The 24,294-nt window shown below is 42.2% G+C and overlaps 2 protein-coding genes across 2 annotated transcripts; both read right to left on the minus strand.

Moving 5' to 3' along the window:
* Positions 1–491: 491 nt before the first annotated feature.
* On the minus strand, positions 492–8,174 carry ndnfl (neuron-derived neurotrophic factor, like; the record flags this gene model as incomplete). The annotated part of the gene is made up of 3 exons (XM_080507454.1): positions 492–2,348; positions 5,880–6,004; positions 7,996–8,174. The coding sequence occupies 3 exons, from the start codon at positions 8,172–8,174 to the stop codon at positions 916–918; spliced, it is 1,737 nt and encodes a 578-aa protein (XP_080363580.1). The 3' UTR covers positions 492–915.
* An 8,719-nt stretch (positions 8,175–16,893) lies between these two features.
* sparcl2 (SPARC-like 2) lies at positions 16,894–23,464 on the minus strand. The gene is made up of 9 exons (XM_080507455.1): positions 23,328–23,464; positions 22,816–22,897; positions 22,111–22,183; positions 20,994–21,105; positions 20,111–20,423; positions 20,062–20,079; positions 18,950–19,062; positions 17,819–17,913; positions 16,894–17,034 (listed from the first exon to the last, which is right to left on the minus strand). The coding sequence occupies exons 2-9, from the start codon at positions 22,882–22,884 to the stop codon at positions 16,979–16,981; spliced, it is 849 nt and encodes a 282-aa protein (XP_080363581.1). The 5' UTR covers positions 22,885–22,897; positions 23,328–23,464; the 3' UTR covers positions 16,894–16,978.
* Between the last annotated feature and the right edge of the window lie 830 nt (positions 23,465–24,294).

Consider the following 24,294-nt stretch of genomic DNA (forward strand, 5'->3'; position numbering starts at 1 on the left):
ATGATTATGTAATTATTTTAACTTCAGTACTTCTGCTGTAGTCACATCTGTTTACCAAAATAAAGGATGTATATTCCCCCTTTTAAACTCTGCAGAATGGCATTGCATGGAGTGCAAGTATAAATGTACTCAAGCTACTTTAAAACAATTTGGTGGTAAGAAATAAAAAGGTTGACTATGTTCATGTATGAGTCAGTCAGTCAAGAACAAACAGATACCCCAGTATTTATTGGTGAGTTTGAAGCAGCACAAGAAAAACATCAAAGACAATGAGGCAAGTCACTAAGTATTTTTCACTGCTTCATGCGAAAGCAGAACACAAAGATACACACTGACTTTGAACTTAGCATCTGTAGATTGCACCCATCTGTGTTTATAAGCCTATACAATATGCAGCATGAGAGATATACACTGCACCCCCCCCCCCCCCCCCCCACCCACCCACCCACTCCCTGTCTCAGATGTTATCTAATTATTGCCCCATCTGCTTCTGTTGCATATTTGGCACAGTCTCTGTTGTTGTTGTTTTATTTTTGTATCGACTCTCTGTCATCACAAACCTCATCTGTCCTTTGTACTCAGACACGGAATAAGCACTTGGACAACTGGCACATCATTATCATGATTAACAATGAAAAACAAACTGACAAGAGCACAAGAGTTGTAAATGGTACGAATGTTTGCTGGTGTGCAGATCGTTCTTGTATGCTTTCTACCCATTTGCATCTTCAGTGCAAGTGGAGTTCCAATAAAACCATTGCTCACCCAGACGGAGAATTTCCTCGTTACGGTAACAGTCTCCCCACAACAGTCAAATGGCTTCGTTCTCTCGGTCAGTCTTTACAGCATGTCCATGGCTGATGCACTTTCCCCTAAACCGGGACAGTTTGAAGACCTCCTCTAGGGGGCGGCAGCTCAGCATTCCTTTCTGGTCTTCACCATCTTGCTGGCGTACTTGATAGGGATCCCCCAGCGTCTCATTAGATACACATCAAACACGTAGGCCACTCCTGGCTCCAGGCCCCCGATCACAGCTGTAGTGACGGCCCGCCGAGGGTTCAGCTCTTGGAAATACTTACAGAGAACTCTCTCGGTGTCAGAACGGGACTCTGGCCCCAGACAGGGTGCAGTTAGAGTGGAGACTCCCTCCGCCCCCGCCCCCGCCTCATGGTTTCCTAGTTTTCTGCGGTACACACAGTACAGGCTTCTCTCCTCTGTGCCCATCCAGGCCAGAGTGACACTGTTGCAACCACGCAGCCGGTTGAAGGACTTTATCTGCAAGGTAGAGGGCAAAGAGGGGACGCCGCTGCGGTGGTAGGCTGATGAAGTCTGCATTTTGACTGACGCCATTAGACCTCCAGTAAGAGCCAGATCTGGCCCGGTGGTGGTGCTATCTCTCTCCAAGTGAATGAGATAGGACGGACTTCCCTGCAGCCAAATGTGAACCAAATCTGCCCCCACCGCCTGCGAGTTCAAAACATGACCTTTACTGGACACGGTGACCTTGACCTTTTCCCCTCCGCAGCTCTGTAAGGTGAGGAGGCCGCCCTGCTGCGAACCCCGGGGGTTGAAACTGAAGAACCGCTCTGAGTTGGAGCCCCTGTCGTTGAAGGTCACCCACCTCAGCTCACCCTCTCTGAGCGTCGTGATTGCGGGTCGCGCCTCCTCGTGTGTGTGAGCGTGCGTCCCTCTGTATGCCATGCTCGTCCCGTTCAACCTGTCGATGACGAAGACGTCAAAGTAGTACTGGGTGTCAGGCAGGAGCTCGGACACGGTGCAAACGCTCTCCGTGCCCTGACACGCACACTGGAGGTCGGCGTGCTCGTCGGTGAGGGTAGATGCCGTACTCTCAGGATACGTGTCCCACTGCTGCCACCACCACTCTTTCAAAATTGGCCAGACCGTCACCCTCCTCCGCCGCTCCCTCTTTTCTTTGTCCTCGTCTTCTTCTTTCCGTGCGTCTTCTCGAGCGGCGCACAGGCTTGGGTAGCTCCGCTGGGAGTTGACCAGGACACAATAATTGTAGAGGTTCTCTGCATTTGGGAGGCTGGTGATGGAGGCACTGGGCACCCAGCTGAGGGTGACGCTGGTCATACCCACGCCGAGCGTGTGAACCCGTGGGTCAGCCGGGAGCAGAGGGAAGGTGCCGGAGGGACCCTGGCCCTCGTGGAGGTACACTGTGGCTCTGGTGCTCTTTTGTTTGGAACGGAGCCTCAGGATGTAGATGGCGGTGTGAGGATAGGAGGGACCCCTGTAGGTGGTGACTGCAATTCCAGCAAAGCTGTGCAGTTTCTTCTCCGTTCCCGGTCCTCGCCACCACACCTCGGGCATGCTCTTTTTTGTGCTCCCTGCAAAGCGAGAATAAATATGTCACATAAACAGTGTTGTACTCCAAATAAATAGGTCATTACAATTTTTGTAACATATTTCAAATGCAATCAATTTGACCTGTAATTTGGCCTCTTTTATCTGATGACGGATTCACTACTTAAGTTCAATAAACAGCTTTGTAACTTTCAAACAGTCGCAAACAGAAACTTAAAGTGACTTGTTAAAATCTTCATTTTTTTTTTTTTTTTAGCTTTCTGTTTCCATCTCTTGGATTAAGAGATTAAGAGATTAATTGGTCTTCTTGCATCCCACGTATGAAATATCTTCAACACAATTTTTTACCATCCATTTTTTTCCTTATCTCTTTGATAAGCTTCTTTATCCACAAAAAGTTTGTTTTCCAACTTTTGATGGGGCTCCAGGGCCTCGCTTCTGACAGCGTATGTCCCCCCCCCCCCCAATGCAATACAAATGTAAAATGAGCCTTTCGAGAATCATGTAAACACACGTTTTTCATTATGCCTAACTATGAAAGGGGAATCTGAACACATTTCCCCCATAGATTTCTTTTATTCTTTTCATGAGTACTCTCTGGAGTGTTACAGGTGCAAATAAACTGTATATATTTATATCAATAAAAATACAAAAAAGCATTGTTTTTCTTTATTTATTTTTCTTTTCCAAAAAGAGAACTTTATCATGAACCCAAATTCAAAGAACAGAGCCTGTCATCGTAGATTTTAATGGTTATGAATAAGGTGAGACACTATGACACAACAGTGGTGGTAAATCTTGAGGAAGGTGACGCTCTCAACCTCAGTTACTTTTCTTTTATTGTGGAAAGGAACAAATCTTTGGTCCACCGTTGCTTTTGGTAGTGGAAGGAGCTGCATCCTTTCTCACCCAGACAACTCTGATGGGAGCAAGCCTGTCAGATTTTGAGGAGTCTTCCATAAGGTTTGAAGTGACATTGTTGTCCTGAAAATATTTCTGCCTGTTGAAGCATCAGTGGCCTCCTTGTTGGATCTGTACACTCCAGCTGGAAGAACCCCGAACATCAAGCTTGTCAATGTCGTTCACCATGTCAGTGTTAAGATGATCAAAGCCCCTTTGAGCAATACTTGGGATTTTCATGACAGCCCCTCGATGTGAGTCAGGTGGTACTGGGATCCGAGAGATTTGTTCACTTTTGGATTTGAACAGAAGCAGCTTCAGCACCTGTGACCTTCTCATCAGATTCATCAGATGTGTCTTTGTGATAATCAACTTGGTCTTAATTCTTCTCAGCTCATTCACAGTGATGCCTTCAGTTCTCCTCGTCATTTTGTCGCCACAAAACACCTTTTAATTTTTACATACAAACTATAGAATTACTTTTCAAGTAATTTAGGACCTTATATGTTGACTTAAATCAATCTTTTTTATTTATCTAGTTATTTTTGAGAGTAGACTAAAAGGCCAAGAGATCAGTTATATTGTGACAAACTGTTAGTGAGCTGACAATGTGTTCATGATTTTAGCTTTAGCACAAAATGTTGCTTAATTACTGGTGACGATGATTGAAACTGACCCAAAGGACACTGTTTTGCACAGGAGCATTTTAAATGTTACTTCACATTTTAGTTTTACTTAGTTATTACTGAGATTCGTTGCAAAATCAAAGAATTTACCTGCCAAGAAAAAATAATTCTTGTGATTGTTAATATGCATTCAAAATGTAAAACTGGTGAGTGGCAACTCCAGTAAAATACACAGTACAGACAGAGTAACACATTACCTTATGACACATTATTTACAACACTGTACATAACTACACAAGGTCGATTGAAGGATATGTTGCACTCCACTGTGCAAGAATTATATGCCAGGGACTGTTTTTGCATAAATTCACAGCTCAATTGTACAACTACACAATACATATTTCACTCTTAAAAGCATATGCCTTGTGAGCCGCATAGAATAACAACTCATTATTGAGATAGAGAGAATCTCAGCTCCTGATAAATGAGCAAATATATAAATAAAAATGTCAATTGCCTCTTCAAAAGTGTTTGCCAGTATTTCTATTCACACCTAAAATGTTTTCTGTGTTGAAGTGCCAACGCTTCACTTGAATGACGCAACTGGCAATATAAACATATAAAATTGATGTTTACAAAAAAACAAAAGAAAAAAACAAAACATCACCACTTGTCCTCACTGTTCATGTCTGCTCGGGATGAAAAATTGCTCTTCAAATGTTGCAGAATCAAAGTGAATAATTCACATTGGCAGTGGGGACCATGAGCTCAGGGTCTGAATGATTTATGGTTCATTTTATAACTTCATCATGTTATTTTGCCATGAAGAGGATCCTGTTTAGGTCACTTGTTAGAATGCTCGATAAATATTTGGATTTCTTTTTTTTTTTTTGCCTCTTGGGATTAAAAACTTGAGTTTACTTTATGAGATTTCATAATTTTTACTGTAGTCTGAGGTTTAATCCCAAAGTGTTTTGTTTGCTCATTTTGCTCATCTCGAAAATGATTGATTGATTTTTCAAAGACTTGAATCTAAAGTTGTCAGTGTGTGTTTTGTGATACGCTAAACTCCAAAGCCTTCTTTAAACTTCATGGCAATGTGACATTCAAACATAATCACACTCACTCTATGGGCAAAGACATTCTAGAAAACACATTTGTTTTTGTTTTGACCTTGAAATAATCCACCGTTTAAGAACAAATCCATGCCTTATCTTCTGGAGGATTTGTCCCAGCTAACTAAAGGCAAAGGCGACCGACACCTTGCACGTGTCTCCAGCCCATCACATTTGTGGTCAGGGAGTTTTATGTTAATATTACTTTGTCTGAATATTTTAAAGTTAGCCTATATTCGTCAATGGATGCAAAATACCCGTTGGTCTTTTGCTGTGAACATCAAAAGACACATAAAGAGTGTAAAACCCATAAAAACCTGATCTTCTGCTCAAAAAAGAGGGTCAGGACCTTCTCACTGTGGGAATTGTTTTTTAATAAAGCACGATAAAAACAAATGTTGGGTCACATTTAACAACTGAATTTACTGTGAATGAATAGAAACAAATTAAGGTGATCAAATACGCTTTAAGTCAGGTGTGGACAACTCCTTTTCCCAAAGAGACATAAGTTAACTTGAATTTTGCTCAGAATAGGAATCATCTCTTGATAAATGGCAGTTTTCATTTTGTTTGTTTGTTTAACATGATTTGTGTGAGCAACTGTTGCTCTGAGTCCAACTCTTTGTTTGGAAACCACGATTACGTTTTTCTGAAGTTCGAATTAAGTGCAAAATCTGGTAATCTGGGAGACCCACTCCATAATTAAAGGCAAAAACCCAAAATAGATAGTGTTGCTCGGCACATCAGTCAAAGTGAAGACTTAACCCTTTGCCCTTCACTGTTACATTCCAGTGTTACATTGTGTTGTGATACTATACAATGGGCTGCTGTAACTCAGGTTGACGTAACAGGGATCTTCGGGTTAAATTGTGTGACTTCTAAATGCAGTTTATGGTCATAGTGGTCCACTTACACTGAACGCTTTTGAGGGGTTTGTCTTTGAGCGTGCGGGCGGCCAGGCTCCATTCAATGGGGGCGTCGCAGGGGCTGACTGTCACCGACATTGCCATGGCCTTCTTCTTCAGAGTGAAGTACAACCTGTGGAACAACACCAAAGATACCCACGAGAAGTTAAAAATTTTTTTCTTTGCCCTGAGTCTTCATTTCAGGGATTGTCAAAAGATAACATCCTGCTTTCTTTCAGCGGTGCAGTGATGGATGAGACGAGAACGTATCTTCCAGTGTGGATTGAGCAACATTCTTTCATTTTGTGTAATGGTTTTTAGATAACGTGCAGCTGGTTGCATTTTTTTTAAACCAGGGATTGAAGATGGGTGTTTCAGACATTATTTCCCAACCGCTGCATTTTCATTCACCCACATCTTGATCAGTCATTTGATAATAGACCAGGAGAGGTGACCCGGGAATCAAACGATAAGGCTGCATCGACAGTTTCAGATAGACATCTGCCTGTTTGGTGTAACTATCTTAGATCGTGCTTTGCATAGGAACCGTTAAGCTCCTTTTATGTGATTATGGACAAAGTTATGGCATGTTGAATTGCGGAACTGAATATCAGACAGCCTCTCTACGTTAAAGGACATTCTGGTGGTCTGTGTGTTACACTATTGTTTACGTCCACAAACACACACAAACAGAAAGAATTCTAGCCACTTTTAACTCAAAACATTTCATTCATTACTTTATGGTCAATTACATTCCGGAAAAATGTAACCGCACGGTTATTGCTTAATGAATATTTGTTTTCCTTCTGTAAACACACAATTATTCATGATTGTGTGCAGATGGGGGTTGTTTTCAAACAGATGTGCGACACTATCATTCTCAAGGACGCTTTGCAGCTTATTTATTAGAGTGATTAATTTCAGAATCACTGTTTTCCCTCCATTATTTGCCGTGTGGATCTGCATGACTGCCCCGGTGGACAGACTGCAGCTCGCAGGGAGACGCATTTTGCAATTTTTCAGCTCCCACTTTCAGAAAGCAGGCACTGGCACCGTTGTGCACGTTTCGGGCCAAATGGGCTCCACTTCCTCTTGTTTTCTCTATAACGATGCCGGAATCAGCCTCTGTCATCACCCCCCCCCCCCCCCCCCAGAAGGTGGTCGAGACATGGCTGGAGACATGACTGATGTGGGAAGGACAGATTTTATGAGCAAGCATCAACATTGAATTATGTGGATCATGCTTATGAGATGTTTTGTGTGGCGGTGAGTTTCAGAAATTCATGGTCAGTTTTATGTATACATTCCATTAAATATCTGATGTTTCCTCACTCAGTTTTACATTTAAATGATGTTACTTTTGGTTATCATAAGGATTTATTTTGCCTTCATTCAGTTCAAGACTGAACTCATTTTCAGTTTCCTGCCTTCATATTAATATTATTGATGCAATTTGAAAGCAGGATATTGTGTTCAATTGAACTGATTTAAATATACATAATACATCTTAATCATTAGCTTCCTATATTTTTGTAAATAAAGTACACAATATTTACACAATACTACTCATAATTGTGCATTTCAATCAGAGATTACTGATTTTTTTTCTACTCTGTTCATTTCTTGAGTTATTTTATTTATTATTTATTTATAGATATTTTCTGGGAGGATAGCATTGGAGTATTATTATTTTTTTATAAAATTGTTTCTTTTTTCACTTTGTGATTTTATTAAATGTACCTTTATGTCAAAGATAATGATACAGTGATAGTGATGCACACTTCACGGCATCAATAAATATTGCAATTGGATTTTGTTGATAATAGTTCTTTTTTTACTTTTGTCAAAATACAGCTGCAAAGCATAATTCATGTTATCATAGTCACATTAGACATATTTGAATATAATTTGTCAAACTCATGTCAGGTATAATACTCATTATTTGTGGCTGATGTGTGTCTTGTTGCTCCACCCACAAAGCGTCTGCACACTTCCTCACCTTGATTATATCCACCTGTGTCTCATCAAATTCCTATTGGTCTATAAGGGGTGGGCTCTGTCTACTGTTGTCGAGTGTTAACCTTAATTCCAACTCATAACTGGACCATATGAATACACTGTTACCTGCGAGTTCGTCCTTTGGGGAGTGCGATAGTCGTGAGCTTTCCTTCCAGTAACCATGTAGTCGGGCGAAGGGGCACCTCATTCTCAGGTGCCACAGCGGAGTGCACTTGGGGCCACGAAGAACCACAAACCAGCGTCAGGGTGACGCCAAGGCTCCAGGACAAGAGCAAGACCGTCATCGTTTTCGCCTGTTCGAATTGTACTGCTTGACTTTCCTCAGTCCCAGCGGCGTGGATATCTTCCAGTCTCTGAATAGGAACGGTGGAAAGGTTACAAACATCAGTCAAAGCCCACGAGTGATACACGCATCCACAGAGAGTAGGGCACTCAAACAGTCTTAGTTAAATTTCCTACTGTACCATTCACACAGACACTAAAGAGCTGTAGCGGGTGATGATTCATTGATATGAAGAAACATCCTATCCTATTCAGACAGAATTATTCATGCCAGGGAAAATAAATTGCCATGCTATATTACTCTGGAATGTGTGCGTAGCACAGCTTGACACTCACTGTAAAAAATCACCCATCGCACCACTTTTCAAAGTGTGAAGTGGGCTGCTAATATCGCTCAGAAGTCGAAGCCTTTACATCTACATTTCTATTTTTAGTTGGAGGGCTAAAATGGGCCTGTTCTCCAAATAATTTCCTTGATGGGTATTAGTGGCCATTTCATCTGGCGAGTGTGACGCCATGCTGATGTGGTAGAGAGGTACACAAACAACACCTGGAGGTGCTCTGGTGCAGTCAAATCCAATCAGCATACATTAATTCAACGCCAAACAAGAGGAACTTGCATCAGATTTTTCCCTCTCCCCTTCTGTCTGCCTTTTATTTACTTCTTTCACGCTCTATTAGTGTTTCACACTGGGTTTTTTTTGGTGTGTGTACTTGTGTGTTTATATGTGGCTTTGCCATTGTGTGTGTGTGTGTAGGCGTGTTTTAGTGATAGCGGATGATTACAGGTCTCAGTGTTCATCGTTCTCCCAGGAGAAGGCACATTTGTTCAAAGTCACACAGTCTTCGCAAACACACTCCCCACCTTCCCTTAACAAGGTGTATTATGTCAGTGCTGTGCCCTATAGATCAGATGACAATCACAGTGGAACCATGGAGGCGGTTACAGAAGGTACATCTAAGTCTTTTGGGCCCCGGGACGCTTCCGAGATCCAAACTCACAAACCGGCGCACAGCTACAAAGTCGTGCAGAGGCGCCTGCTCATTATCCTTGCAAGGAACGAGGGGAGTGAACGACCCATAAAGCTTTAACTGAGAGACATGCAGCAGGAGAAAAACAGATTGAAATGGGAGGGAGGAGAAGAAGGGCAAGCTGGGGAAAGGAGAGAGCTGTGGATATGGAGCGCAAGAAGAGGAGGATGTCGGATTCTGGAGTAATTAGAGGGAAGGAGACAGAAGGAGGGAAAAGTAAAACAGAAAAAAAAATGTTTGGAATAGAGAAGGAAAAAAAAACCAAAACAACTGTCATGCAAGAAGGTTGCAACAAAATTTGTCTCTGTGCTTTAACCAGACATGTGCAACTGATTGGCGTTTACTTCAGCTCCCATGTCAAATGTCCAGAGTGTCACACGTTACCAGACGGCTGCACAGCATTCACAACTCTTCTAACACACCCCCTCATTCAATCTTGATAAAGACGAAGACACAAAAAAGCTTGGCGGGCTCCTTCCTTCAAAACGTACCCGGTGATAAAATATGCATACGGTTCCTCAGCAAATTATGGCAATTGAATTTTCATAAGGCGAAAAGGCTGGGACTTACAGAGCGAGGGAGCTTAGTGAACTTAACTACCGCCCTCTATAAATAAATACACACTCCCCTTTAAATGCAAGAGCTCATGACTTTGATGGTCCTGCTGGCTTTCAGATCAGCTTTTTTGGGGGCTTTTTCTACAAGTTTCCCTTTCACATTATCTTCCGACCAGACTCTCAACTGACTGTATTTATTGTGGCTACTGTTTGGGTTTTAATTAAAGATACTTGAGCCCTGCTCTGTTTGTCTTTTTTCTTTCTCTCTCTCTACCCCCTCCAAATCTTTTTTCCCCCTTGCCTGCTTTTCACTCCATTTGGCCCCCTTATTTAGAAGTTGAAGCAGGCTCAGTTTCAGAGGGACAGGTTGAGTGCTGTGCACTATCTGTCTCCACATTGTATTAGCTATCTTCTATCTCCCTGGGCTCTGGCAGGACCATCTGCCTTCTGTTATCTGTGGGCAGGGACAGATTAAATGGCATGGGGTGGTCCCTGCAGGATCCATTGTCCCCCATCCTCCTAAACTACTACGGGCACAGAACCGGTCTGTGATTCATGGCGGGGGTTGACAAGATGACGGCAGGGCAACATGCAATGACCATGGAACTTGATAGGATTTTACGTCTGATTTTCTACCTCGGTGCGTGCACATTTTAATGCATGAACCCATCTACTGTTTCTCTCACTGTCTATTTCTGACTGGACTTTTCATCCTTCTCATTCTCAAGTGCATTTCCTTTTTTTGTTCATTTTTTTCACCCCCACAGATCTCCATGAAATATTTGGAAATCTCTAAGCCAATACTTTAGACCATTCTGTGTGATCACTGCCTCACTACACTGTCTCACTTTGCTAATCACAACATTTGAAAGACAAAAATGAATCGCTACCTTCAAACATGCAAAGAAAATGTGTGGACACGAAGATGAAGACACTCATATGACACGTTTAAAGTGCCCGGCATCTGTCTCAGAAGAGCCTCCAGAGACTGTACACACACACACACACACACACACACACACACACACACACACACACACACACACACACACACACACACACACACACACACACACACACACACACACACGCACACTCTCGCTCGAAAACAACTGATTCAAAGAAACAAGTTGCTGACTTACACAACCAGTTGAAATTTGACACGCTGATGCACTCACACACAGTCATGCACGCACACACACACACACACACACACACTCACACACACACGCTCTGCAAGGACAACATGCATGCGTGCATCCCCTCTTACCTTCTTTCTGCTCTCCCCTCACTGGTGCAGGGAGTGAGGGATGGGATCAAATGGGAGAGGGAGAGAGGATGGAAGAGGAGGAGGAGGAGGTGGAGAAGGAGGGGGAGGAGGAGGAGGAGGAGGAAGAGGAGGAGAGGGGGAGTGAGAGATGGTTGCGAGGAGAGGAGGAGCGACAGCAGGTTGTTGTCTGGTGTTCCACTGACTCCGTCTCCCATGAGGAGCTGCTCACTCTTGACTCCAGGAGGTGCTTCTTCAGGGCTCAGGTGTCCCTCCAGGGCAGTCCCAGCTCCCGTGTGCGTCCAGCTGTGGTGCAAAGCTCCAAAAGGCACGCTCTCCTCACTATTCCCCTTTCTGTCTCAGCCCTTCACATGTGGAGGCTCATCCTTGCTTAACACTGTGTGAATGTCATCCGGTCAGCATAGCCTGTATCCACCTCTTCTCCACCCGTTGTCCTTCCTTCACTTTTCACCCTCCTCTTTCCCGTTCTTTCCACGTGTTCCCTGCGTTCACCTCCTCCTGGTCGGGAACAGAGCTCACTTGCAATTCAAATGGGCTCATGTGTGACTCTGTGTGTTTGTGTATCTGTACGTGCAATCTGAGAGTGAGGGAGCGAGTGGGTGAGTGTGAGGGGGCTGATGGTGAGGTCGTTGAATGGGGGTGGTGATGAGAGTAGAGAGAGAGAGGGAGAGAGAGGGAGGGAGGGAGAGAGAGTCTGTTGTGAAGTGCATCATTAGGGAAAAGGGGAGGTGTTGTAAAAGTTAAATGCATTCACAATACACCAGTCCCCGGGTGCTCTGATAACATCTGTATTGGGAGACGATTTCAGACGACATGCTAGAGGTTACTTTGTCTTTGTGTCCTTATCGCTCGTTCAGCCAGGTGCTTTGTCTCGCTCTAAATGAATGTGTTTAAATGGAAAGACAAATCCTTTATAGATTTATGCAAATATTCCGGGATGGGGGAAGGCTCTTTTTTCTAGTGGTAAAAAGTGTGTAAATTTGAGCACTTTTAAAAAATTAAGTTAATTAATCATATTTATCATAAATATGAAATTAAAGCAGCTGCACAATATGTTTTGTCAAATTCTAGCTAAATTTAAACATTATTTTGAATTCCCTTAAGAAGGCTGCGGGTCAGCTGGTTGAGCAATGTTCCAAGGTTGTGGGTTTGATCTCCCATGTCTCTCAGTCAGTCTTTGAGAAAGGCACAGCACCTTGAAATGACTAACAACGGACAGAGAGAGCCCTATTGCTTCCTATGCATTTGTCACACCTTACATTGAAGTGGTCACCTTTGCAATAGATGAATATCTCTAAGTACTTTGAGTCTGTTGAAGCATTGAAAGAATGCACAAAACAAGTGAAGTCCAGTGCTTGTATGATTGAACGTGTGTGTGGTCGTTTATCTCTCGTGATGGACTGGCAACCTGCCCAGACTGAACCCTGCTTTTAACCATATAGTTGGTTCAACTCCACACCCCAAATAGACATTTTTTTTGTTTGTTTTTTCATGTTTTGTTGTTGTTGTTGTCAGTCGTGTAATCAAGTAAACAATGTGAGGGGAAAGAAAATCATTAGAATATCAGTCGGAGGCTGACATAGACTGACATCTTGCTCTGTGTCCCCTGCACCTCCTCTAAAGTCAACTTGTCATCAACTTATTTAGGATAACAGGATGAGCTGGTGACAAGCAGACACAGATTGATTAATATGTCAAACAGCAGCAGGTTGCGTGACTGAAACATAAGCATAATACTAAGATAAATGTTTTTTGTTTTTTTTAATTGATCTAGTCACACTTTAGGTTAGGTTATTATCCACCATGTTTATAACAGGAGCTTGATTCAAATTCAGTATTTGGATGCTGAACATCTTGTTCTGGAGGTGGGTAAACAATCCCTTGGCTCTCTCCAAAAGCTAAAAATGCCAACCTAGCTAAGTTTTATTTGAGTAAATGTAGTGGTTTAAAGTGGGTTTTATGCCAGAGAGTTTCTTGGCAGAAGGCAATATGCTGATATGTGTCCCGTTTAATGCTAAAATTGAGCCAATTTGTTTGTAATAGCTTCATATTTACCACCAAAAAAAACAACAACCTCATACTAAAAACGCCATTAAATGAAATGTGTCTTCTTGACATTGAGGAATAGGAATATTTTCACTCAATGTTTTGCCGTTTGCAGCTTTAGTGAGAGCCACTATTCATTGAGCGAGATTTCAAAACATGTAGGTCCCCCCTATTCACAGTGTATAAAATGTAAAGACGTGGAAAATTCACCACACAAAGTGATGTAAACTTTTCATACTGGACAGCCATATTGAAAGCTTCTTGTCCTCCACCCATGGGTCAAGTGTGGATCTCGAGGGACTGGAGGCATTCATATCAGTGGCTCTCCAATCCCACCCAGCCCTCTCATCTCTACACAATGGAGGGCCTGGTGTACTCTCCTGAGTTCTTTAATCAATATCATCAGGAAAATAGAAGGAGCTGTGTGTTAAGTCCCCCTTTTCCATATTGTGATGGGGGCCTTCTTCTCACTCATTCACAAGGTACTTCAGTGTAGGGCTATTGAGGTCGCTCTGAATGGGACCCACTCCACCCGGAGGGAATATTGTCTGACCGCAGGCTAGAATCTGAGAGACCCCCACTCTCTCTCCCTTCCGATCCATCTCTTTCTGCCTGCAACATCACTTCAAAGAAAAAAAAAATGTGGCACATGAGCGCTATTAATAAATGTATCACTTCAATGTCCACAACTAGCCTTTTTTTTTTTTTTTTTTTTGGAGTGAGGACCCTTTGCTGTGACTGGATTCTCTTTCAAAGCCACCACTCTTTATATCATTCTCCATTTGCTGCCCCACTTTGCAGTCCCTAAGAAGTTCTGAAAGTCGGCAATCTGGCAGCGCACGATATGGCGGCTGCTTTTGAAGACTGGATTGTGATGAACCTATAACAGATTACTGCACGCACACAACTTTATGCATGAGCTGTGTTCTAACAACTTTCATATAGTTTTTTTTTTTTTTTTTTTTAAAGAGGAGCATAATTTAATTGCGAGATCACATTGTAGCCTTTTTCTTTTTTTTTTTACATACTTAAGACTCTGGACATCTGTTGGACATCTGTCAGACCTGGAATGGATGACTGGGTTTTTGGTGACACACAAGCCCTCATATATATCCTTGTGTTTCACCACCATCATGACCGGCCTGTATACACCCCCCCCACACACACACACACAGACACACAAACTCCCTCTCTCTTGTGTTGCCTTTCAATAATTCATTAACATACAGTCACAGGACAAATTCCATTCGCAGAAAAAGCCACAGAAAGTGAGAGTAAAATTTTCATTTGGCTTAATTGCATGAAAAGAAACTGCAAAACTGGCCTTTTCATCTATTATTGATGTGTGCTTACAAGCCATGCATAATGCAGAGGGCCCGTCTTTATGACAGCCATGTATTAAATATCATGTTCAGAGGGTCGGGGGGTCTCCGGCTGCGTGCTTTTACCACCACAGTTAGCTGGTTTTGCGATGACTGAGTAACAGCCAACGTGGACAGATTTGTCAGCTAAAAGCAGTAAAAGAATACAGAACTGACAGAGAGAAAAGAATGACGGGGGAAAGATTGACAAGCGAGAGACGACATGAAATGTGGGGACGTGACGACGAGAGGGAGGGTGTGCAAGCTGACAACGGGTTAACAGAAATCTTTATTTTTAACAACATGTCATCAGCAGCCGCCCATCTGCTCCTGTGCTGTCAGAGTCCCACGGGAGTGTATATGTGTCTATGGGTGTGTGAGAAAGAGCAAGATGCAAGCAAGCCATCACAGATCAGATCACTGATCAACACCCAGAGGAGGAGGAGGAGGAAGAGGGTTGGCAAGAGGACAAGGTTAGAGAGGTGGGTGACATATAGATATCTCCCTTCTCCAATATCCAAATGGGGTGTGACAGGAGGGGTGAGCACAAAGGTGAGCGGTATGTGTTTGTGTGTGTGTGTGTGTGTGTGTGTGTGTGTGTGTGTGTGTGTGTGTGTGTGTGTGTGTGTGTGTGTGTGTGTGTGTGTGTGTGTGTGTGTGTGTGTGTGACAGGAAGGTAAAGCAGGATTAGGTGGGTCAATCGTGGTGTTTGTAATGGGGGGGATGGAAGGAGGTTGGAGATGGTGGTCCAGAGGTAATGAGAAGGAATCTATTAGCACTGAGCAAGGGGGGGTATGAAGACACACAAAGGACGAACCAGTGGTGATGAGGAGGAGGCGGTGGAGCAGGGTGTGTGTGTGTGTGTGTGTGTGTAGAATACTCTGGACCTCCAGGGGTGGCCCCAACAACTCATTTTATTTATTTATTTCAGGATAAAGGGACTAGTCCCTAGGGGGAATAGGGAGGGATTGAAGGGAGATGTTTACCAGCGGAAGTAGTGAGGGGGGGGACTTTATTCCTGATGTTTTTTTTCTTTTTATTCCTCTTTCTTCACATAGCGGGACACCAGGCAACCAAGACCAGCAGCTCGCCGTTACGCAGGTCACTCACCATTAGCAAATACAGTCTCATCGCTATTCAGTATCTCTTCATGCCTCTCAGACTTGTTTTCTCTGCATTCCTCCACTGGCCTACTCCAATTCATCAAAAGTTTTGGGTGAAAATCTGAAGGAATGAAAAATATGTTGTTTTGATCTTCACAAGGATGCACTTTTATTTTAAGGGAGCGTGGGGACATCTGTAGCGCGTGGTTCTTGGCCCGTTTTGTCTCGGGTTTTTCGTGGAGGAATCTGCATCTCGTATTGAACGCCGAAACATTTCCCCCATTCTTGATCTCTTTCCCAACATCCCTCTCCCCCTCATCCTTCAGGCATGGTAAATGTGAAGGCTAATTAGTCCAGAGAAACCAGTCATACCGAAGAGTCCACCCCGGGCCACACACGCACACACACATCCCTCTATTGATGTAGTAGCACAACACAAGTACTACTACACACTGACACACACATTCACATATAGAGCAGCAACAAACAAACAAACAAGAGGCAATATTACTTTTTAGAGCATCATGTATTATATGCAGTCAGCAAGCTTGCATTATCAAAGTTTTCTGACCTTGACAGAGGTCAAGTGTTTTAAATATTCTGCGTCGTGTTCCCATGATGTTATTTAAATAGTTGGCTGCAAAAAGAAATATTTTGCAGCATCAACCCCCCCCCCCCTCCTCTTTTTTTTCTTGCCTCCCCTCCTCTCCTCGGTTCCTCTTGCTTTCCCAGCCATCCCTTCCCCCTCACTCTCCGTTCTCCGGTCTATCCTTCATTTCTGATCCATTTTTTATGCATTACTCCATTACTCTCAACTCCCATTTACAGTGCATTACCTCCTTCCATCTTTCACAAACACACTTTGTGCTTCTCTCCACTTCCTTCAGACGCTTTCCTCGCCGCTCCTTCGGATTGTTTCCCGTGCATTATGACACTTTGCATTACTTCTCCCATTCGCCCCCTTTATTATCTCTTTGTCTCTTCCCTGGTCACGTCATCTCACACTATGCGCTTCTGCCGCCCATATCCTCTCCACATCTTTGTTCCCCATCCAGTTTGTCTTCATCCCGCTGTCCGTTTACAGCGATTTTTAACTGCTGGTTTAAAACATGCCAGGGCCATTTGATTTCAATATTGCACATTGTCCCTGCTCTTTTACAACCCAGCGGTACAAATGTCAGCAAATATAATTACCTTTGAAAGTAATTGGCAGTCAGTGAATCCAGACATTTAATTGTCCCCCCGAGCACAAATACATAGACAACCAGCAGACTTTGCTGATCTCATAAATCTCTATATTACAACCAGTAAAAAGTGCTAATCAAGCAGTGTGTGGAGATGTCAGCCAGTAAAAATCAGCTTTAAAATCAGGTAACTGTGATGTTGTGAGTTCATTAATTTCCATGCTTGGCCTTTATGTCAAAGGTTGTTTTCTCTGATTGAAGGACACAGCTTCCGGGAACCCATTTTCACGGCTGTGGATGAGACAGAACAAAAGAAAATAAATAAATATTTCAGTAAGGCAAATCATCTTAGTTTGAACAGCTTGAAAATAAGAACTGTAGAAAATTAGCTTAACTGAGTTGGAAAAAAGTTTTTTTTGTTTTCAATTGCATACTTATGAACTATGGGTTTGAAATGATCTCCACCGAGACTGACAACACAGTATTGGAGAAGGACATAAATATTGGTTATAAAGATTGCAAAATTATCAAAATTCGAGGCAAAAAAGGAATAGCAAGTTGTGACATTTGGGTTTGCATTGAACGTGTACAGTGTTCGCAAATCAGAGCAAATCAGTTTAACTCAAAATTGTTCAAATTCAGACCCTCAAATAACTTCATATGTGGTATGTTTCACACACCAAGAATTTTTTTCACTACAATCCAACAAACCACATTACATCACTTCAAATATTACAAAACCTGTGAAACCAAGGTGAGTGACCTCCAGGGAGAGTTCAGTTCGTGAGAATGCACTCTCTCTCATCACACGGGCAAATTTCCCTGAAGTGGATAAAAGTGAAGATATCTGATCACTTTCAAGTGTGAAGCAGTCCATTAACTTTATGGAAGTGCCAAATTAAAATGCTCCTTTTAATGGAAGAGTGTGCATCATCTTGGAAACTATATATTTTTTTTTTCGAAGAGGGGTCATATTTTATCTGTAATATACAGCAAAACTGTAATCTGTTGCCTTAATCAGCCCTCTCTCACTATGAAGAATCACAACACAGAAAGGGAATTAGTTGTAACTAACACATGAAATGGTGAAACCAGGCCTCTGTGCGATCCACCAGACAGCTTTTCCACTCACGCAGGGTCACCTTCCTGTTACTGTCACGATCACATGACCTGCAAACACATCACAGCGTGACACACGGCCCCCGCAGACTGTGGACAGTTTGTCAAAACACATCTATTCAATCACTCACACAAATGCATGCACCTGTTACATGTGAGCTTCAAACCATTAAAAAAAAAATGTATGTATATATATTTTTATGGTGATTCACAGATAAGGTCATGTATTGAAAGAGCCGCTGGGGCTCATGAGCTGCAGTTGCCTTTCAGTTCTCTGAAGGGTACTCCCTCAATTTGTGTTAATCCATGGGCAGCGGGAGACACAGTGGGTAATAAACATTATCATTGCTGGGAATGGCTTGACATTGACACAGACAGCCCTTCTTCCACAAAAGCTGTCATTGCAGACATGGCAGGGAAAAAAGGGGGGAGGGTTGGGTTGATGCATGAACGGTGAAGGGATATAAAGGGTTGATGGAAGGATAACAGAATGACATATGAGGGAAAATACAGAAAGTTAGAAGATGAGTCCGTTTGTAGGAATACCGACTGGAAACTGAGGAGTGCCGAAGAGGGACAGAACATGGAGGAGGTGTGAGATAATGTAGAGATGGTGTGGTCATGAGATCAGTGGGAAGGAGGACACAGGAAGCGCAGATTGGCATGGAGGATGAATGGATTGATGGCGTGCAGAGAGAACAGCATGGTGGGAGGTGCGGTTCGGTTCGAGCGGGGGCGAATTTCATCACAGTGGGACATTTTTTAACCCTTGTTGTTTCAGTAATTAACAGAAACCAAACATATTGCAGGAGACAGAAGGTTTGGATCGTCTCGACCACTGTTTGACATGAGGTGATGGTAATGTGAACGTCCGTGAGCCAAAGCTGGACGGCGGCCACCCAATCACTCAATGACAAATCGAGCAAGCCCTATTCAGAGAATGATTTAAATAGACTCGTTAGTTTATCAGACTAACGTGCAGGTGAGGAACACGCCAAGGCTGAAATTATTCAAATATGAGTCAAGTTAGTTAATTATCACATCAGTTGGCAGGCTTCTAGCATTAACTTGTGGAGGTGGGACTGACTGAAAGAATGGCGTCGCGCAGTGCTCCAGAGGCATCCTCTTATAACGGAGCTTCCTCAGGTCCCGGCGGCTCAACTTGCCGTCTTTGTTCTTATCCAGTAAAGTGAATCTTTCCTGCGGAAAAAATGAAAATGGCACAGGTTAGAAAGCAAAAACAGACTGATTATTCCATGTAATCATACAAAATGATTATTATATTTTCTTTGGACAGCGAGTTCTGAAACATTTGTTGACCCCCAGTAATCCCACAATATGAACTGGATTTTGTTTGGCGACTTGGAAATATGGTCATAAATGTAAATCGTCTTTGGTAATAGAGGACAGGAACGGACATGAAAGATAGAGAGAATATAAGTTTGTTTAGTTAAATTTAAGCAAAGGAAAACATGAGAAAGTGTTGCCTGATTAGATTAGTTCTATTTTCTTCTTGAACATTTTAATGGCAAAGTCAGCACTTTGGCTTAAACAGCAGGTATTCACTGAGCCTGTATATCATCATTGGTTTTATGCTGATACTTTAGTTGGATGTCACAGTAAGGGTATGACAAGAAAGACTGAAATCTTGCTGATAATGAAAAAAGAACAATACCTAGTAAAAAATAATGTGTACCAGGTTTCATAGGATAAAAAGGTGAATATGGCTTCATTTAATTCCTTTGAGGATTGGAGATCAGTGTAAATGTTATTAAGTTATCCTTCCTTTCACCATCTTATTGAATAATTTAGTGATTATTGACCAAATCCTATTTATACATGGTGTTCTTGAGAGGCCCTGTCTCAGCCTCAGCCTGTGGACAGCCACACCACAGGCAACATGAGAACTTGCCACTTACAGTAGGTTGTTAACATCGATCAGTCACGAGACGGGCCAGTTTGTACACTGGCATGAAAGATGGAGTCCGGTGTGAAAAACAACTTTATACTGAGTGTTAGATTACACAGGGAGTGAAAGTGATCCCCTGGTATAGCCTTCTTCCGGATATGGTTTCATTAGTGTTACATTTTGTTGTGGATATTGATCTCATCTGCATCCTCAGCAGGTGAGGTCATGGTAGATCATAAATTGTGTTGAATTATCTCCTCAGTCTGTCTTGGTAGTGAAGTGTGTGCTACCTGTGCCAGCTGTGTCCTCTGGGCATGGCTGAGGCAGCTCTGGGTCGGAGCAGCAGGTGTGTATGACCTCCCCATACGACTCAGGAGCAGAAACCAGTCCAGGAGACGATATGGAAACTGGCCTAATTCCTCCTCGGTGCATTGGGCCTTGGGGACTGATCAAGAGGGAACAACAAAACAGGTTTGGAGGGCAACAGTGCAAGCAGGAGACCGTGTCTGTTTTCAAATGCTGTTTGTATTTACCCTGACAGGGTCCTGTGTGAGCCACTCCAGTGCAGCGTCTCTTTCTGCAGGCCTCTTTATGAAGCAAACACTCGCTCCCATAGGTTTTCCCCACAACACTGCACACTGGTGCCATCTGCCTGATTGCACAAGCCAGTGCCCAAATATAAAACTGGTGAGGTTGGATCCTAACATGCAAACAAACTGTTCCACTTTATGGTTTCATTAAATTAAATTTTCAAATGAAAGCTGATTTCCAAATTGAATGCCAATGTAAAATCAACTTTTAATAATGATAAATGCTTTGAGCCGAGGACAGGGTGGATGTGCAGGAATAAGCTTAACTGAGAGTTGTTCAACTCCGCCCGTACTTGGGTGAATTTTGTCCAGGTGATTCTGCCTACTCACACAATCCAAAGACATGTTGTGTCTTTACATATCTGTAAATGTTTGCATGCGGTTTATATGTTTCTCTGTGTTTTAGTACTGTGATGGACTGGCTTCATGTCCAGGATGAAACCTGCCCTTCAGCCTTTGTCAGCTCAGCTTCTTACAACCCAAACTTGGATGAATCAATTATAGTTGCTGTATAAATGGGCAGATTTGAGCAGATTTACAGATCCAAAACTGAAAATGATCAAAACGCACGACAGGCTGACGGACGGAGTTTTTTTTAAATCTTTTACTTTCTTCTTTTTTTTTTTTTTTACCGAGGACAGGACTGAGGACAGACACACTTGGGGATGAAGACTCCATTTTCTTGAACCACCTGGCACCAAGACCCTTTTGGACGACGGCATTTCAGAAGCTCACAAAGTTTTTCTGAAACAAGAAGACAAAAAAAATCCCCTTCCTTTTTATCTCCCAGATTTACATCTGTGTTTTCTTTCTGTGATTACAGGCGCTTTTGAGTGTTTATTCAAATCAAAGGTGTTATCAAGACAAGTTCATGTGACAAGGCTTTATTTAAGATGATGAACTATCACAGAGACATCGACAGGCACGTGAAGTAAATGATGGGCCAGGGCAAAAAGTCAATGAGTGAGTGCAAAGTGTTTCATAATCATGTCCCATATTGTCTTGCTGTGCATGTGCTTCAAAATGGGATGTGCAGATGAACGTATAAACATATTTTTAGCACAATGTTGCAATTGAACCCTTTTTACTCCCATCCTGACCAAATTTAGCATTATTTGACATGTAGTCCGATGTTTATGAGAAACAGAAAATGCAAAAACAAACAAAAAAACATCAGAACGCAGATAAATAGAGCTTTGCACCTTTAAATGATCAAAACATGTCCCACATTCTCACTTTCCAACCACCGATTCACATACTCGCCAGCATGTCACACGTTTGTAACGTGAGCTTCTCACGAACATCAGACACAAACAGCAATAAGGAATGATTGCCAGATACTCACCGCAATCAAAACAAATCCTGTCAATCTCCCGAGAAGGGTTAAACCTTATGGTCGAATTGTTGCTTACTATCCAACATGTCCAAAATGTCACTGAGTTAAATGCCATATATGTTTTGTTTTGTCTAGTTACAAAATACTTCATTAAACATCCTGTTGCACTTAACATAATAATGTAGGAAAAGCTACCGGTATTGTGTTCTGCTATATGCTATTTTGTAGGATTTGTCATGATCTTAAGTGATTAAGACCATGTCTCTTTTTTAATTATTTGAAGTTGCTCTTGTAGGTCCTGGTTGATGATATAAATACTTGTTTTTGTCTGTTTGTCTTTTGTGTGATTGCATAAACCATTTATCTAACTTGCATGCAGTTGAAAGCAGTATCTCCACTCTAGAAAGACTTACCGGGCTCAACTCTGCCAATGTATGGTCTCAGGCTCTCCTCTGCTTTCCTCTGTCTGCGCTGGGCTCGGCCTCCCTGAACCAAACACACCAGCCAAACACAACTCACAACTGAGTTTTTTTTTTTTTTTACTTTACTGTTGTGCTTTGACAGGAGATGAAAGAATCATATGTTTGTATGTCATTCCAGCAGAATCTGAGGCATGCACAGAACTCACTTAATAATAAACCCGTCCTTCATTCTAAACCTACTGGCTCTTTATATGAACCTCTTATCTAGATCATCAAAGAAAGCTTCTAAAATTGAAAGCAGTTTATAATGAAAAACATCATCTGAAAATGAACTGGAAATAATATGAATTCTGCTTCACATTTATCTCCCCTCATTGCCTCAAATCCAATCTTAAATGTCCTAGAAACTTTGTAGTACCTGCCAAATCCACATCTGCCCCTAAAAGTCTTCCCAGATCAAATGTGAAACAGGTGACCCCCAAATAGTGGATCCACATGTCTAGAACCAAAGAGCTGCTTTATTAACACAGAGAACCAAACGTGTGAGGAGCAAAGAGGCGAGGAAATTTGACATGCGCACATTGTAACTTCCCACAGCTTAAAAGGACCTCAAACGAGAATGATACTTAATTTCGAATGCATATTCAAAATCACTGCCTCGCATTTAAACATAAGACCATCTGAGGTTAAACTTACCGTATCTGTATGAATCTGAAGACTTGGGAGGATGAACAAGGCAACCATCAAGATTTGGTTTGTGTCCATGACATCCACAGAACTTTAAGAAGAAATCAACAATCTGTAAGATCAATCGATTCTGAGTCGCTCCAAGAGGCCGCCTGAGAAACCTGGTTCCAGCAGAATCAACCTTCTAGGGTTTTTTGTTTCAATCACACTTAAGTGAAAATCAATTGAAAATAAAAACAAAGTGCAGAAAAGCCTAAATCCACCAAACTCTCGTATTAAATGGCCAAATGGATTCAGTTTTCTTCGTCATTCTCACCGCTGTGGTGTAATTTACAGACTATTACTATTATTCCATTTCCCGGACTCCTAGCTCAGAGAGAATAAATGTCCTACAGAGAGGAAACAGAGGGATATATTACACTGAGAGAAAATCCAGCTCTCTGTTGAGGAAGTCATTACAATCTTACAATGATTCTACTATACTGTTCTTCCAGCTTGAAAGAAAGAAAAAAAGATCTTACCTGGGACTGTGCCACTGTCTTTCCTTCACCGCTTGTTGGCTTTCCCCTTGTTTTTCTTCCACTTAGTGTGTATTTTTCAGATCAGGCTTAAGGAGTCTTGACTTTCTCTATTTTTTAAACCCATCAATATATTTCCCTTAAATGCAGCCTTCTCCTTGCTTGTTTGGCATCTGAAGTCAGATTTAGACAAGGTGCAGTTCAATGTTGTAGATAAGATCTGGCAGGGGTGAAGAGGGAGATGATGTGCTTTTTAGTGGGTGGAGTAGGTTTTTCACCGAGGCTGGACGTAGTCCACAGAAAGATTTACAAGACAGAGAGAACATATGGTCACGCTCCTTCACGCACACTTGTGAAAATATGAGCTGTCAAAGGCAAAACAAGGCAACGTCTGCTCTCTAGTGGCAATATGGATGAACGACAACCTCAACATATAGTTGGCACAAAATTCATCCATCCATCCATCCATCCATCCATCCAGCCATCTAAATTGCAAATACTTCAACATTAGCCCCCAGTTGTCAATTTTTGACCGTCGATGGTTAGACATAACATTGGAAGTAATCTGTTAATACAATGAAGTATGATCCCATTTGATTTCAATTTAAATATGAAGAACAAACCACTGAACTGGAAGCAAATGATCTCTCTCTCTATTCAGTTTGAGATTAGCCAGCTAATGAAAGGTGTGGAGAAATAAAACGGAATCACACTGATTCTGTACATCTCTTTATGGGGAATAGCACCATTAACACTACAACAACTGCTGTTAGATTGTGGCTATAGATAATTTCACAATTTTGGAACCCTGTTTAAATCTGGACCAAACCAATCCAATAAATCTTTTTTTTTGTTTGTTTTAATAAAACTTTGACAGATTTTGTTGACAATGTCCGAAAGATGGTGGTGATGTTGTACAGGACTGACTTTCAGTATGACGATATTTTGTCTTGTTTCAAAATTGATTAGC

The sequence above is a fragment of the Blennius ocellaris genome (assembly GCF_963422515.1).
Source record: "Blennius ocellaris genome assembly, chromosome: 13".
In the NCBI taxonomy this organism is placed as follows: Eukaryota; Metazoa; Chordata; class Actinopteri; order Blenniiformes; family Blenniidae; genus Blennius; species Blennius ocellaris.

What these genes read in the sequence shown, in the direction of transcription:
- sparcl2 (XM_080507455.1), bottom strand. Translation starts at nt 22,884, where the DNA reads ATGGACACAAACCAAATCTTGATGGTTGCCTTGTTCATCCTCCCAAGT. An exon ending in TGCGCGACGCCATTCTTTCA is followed by an intron (nt 17,914 to 18,949) that starts GTCAGTCCCACC and finishes ATGTGTTTGCAG; the next exon opens with GTCATGTGATCGTGACAGTA. An exon ending in CTGGTTTCACCATTTCATGT is followed by an intron (nt 17,035 to 17,818) that starts GTTAGTTACAAC and finishes TCTCATCCACAG; the next exon opens with CCGTGAAAATGGGTTCCCGG.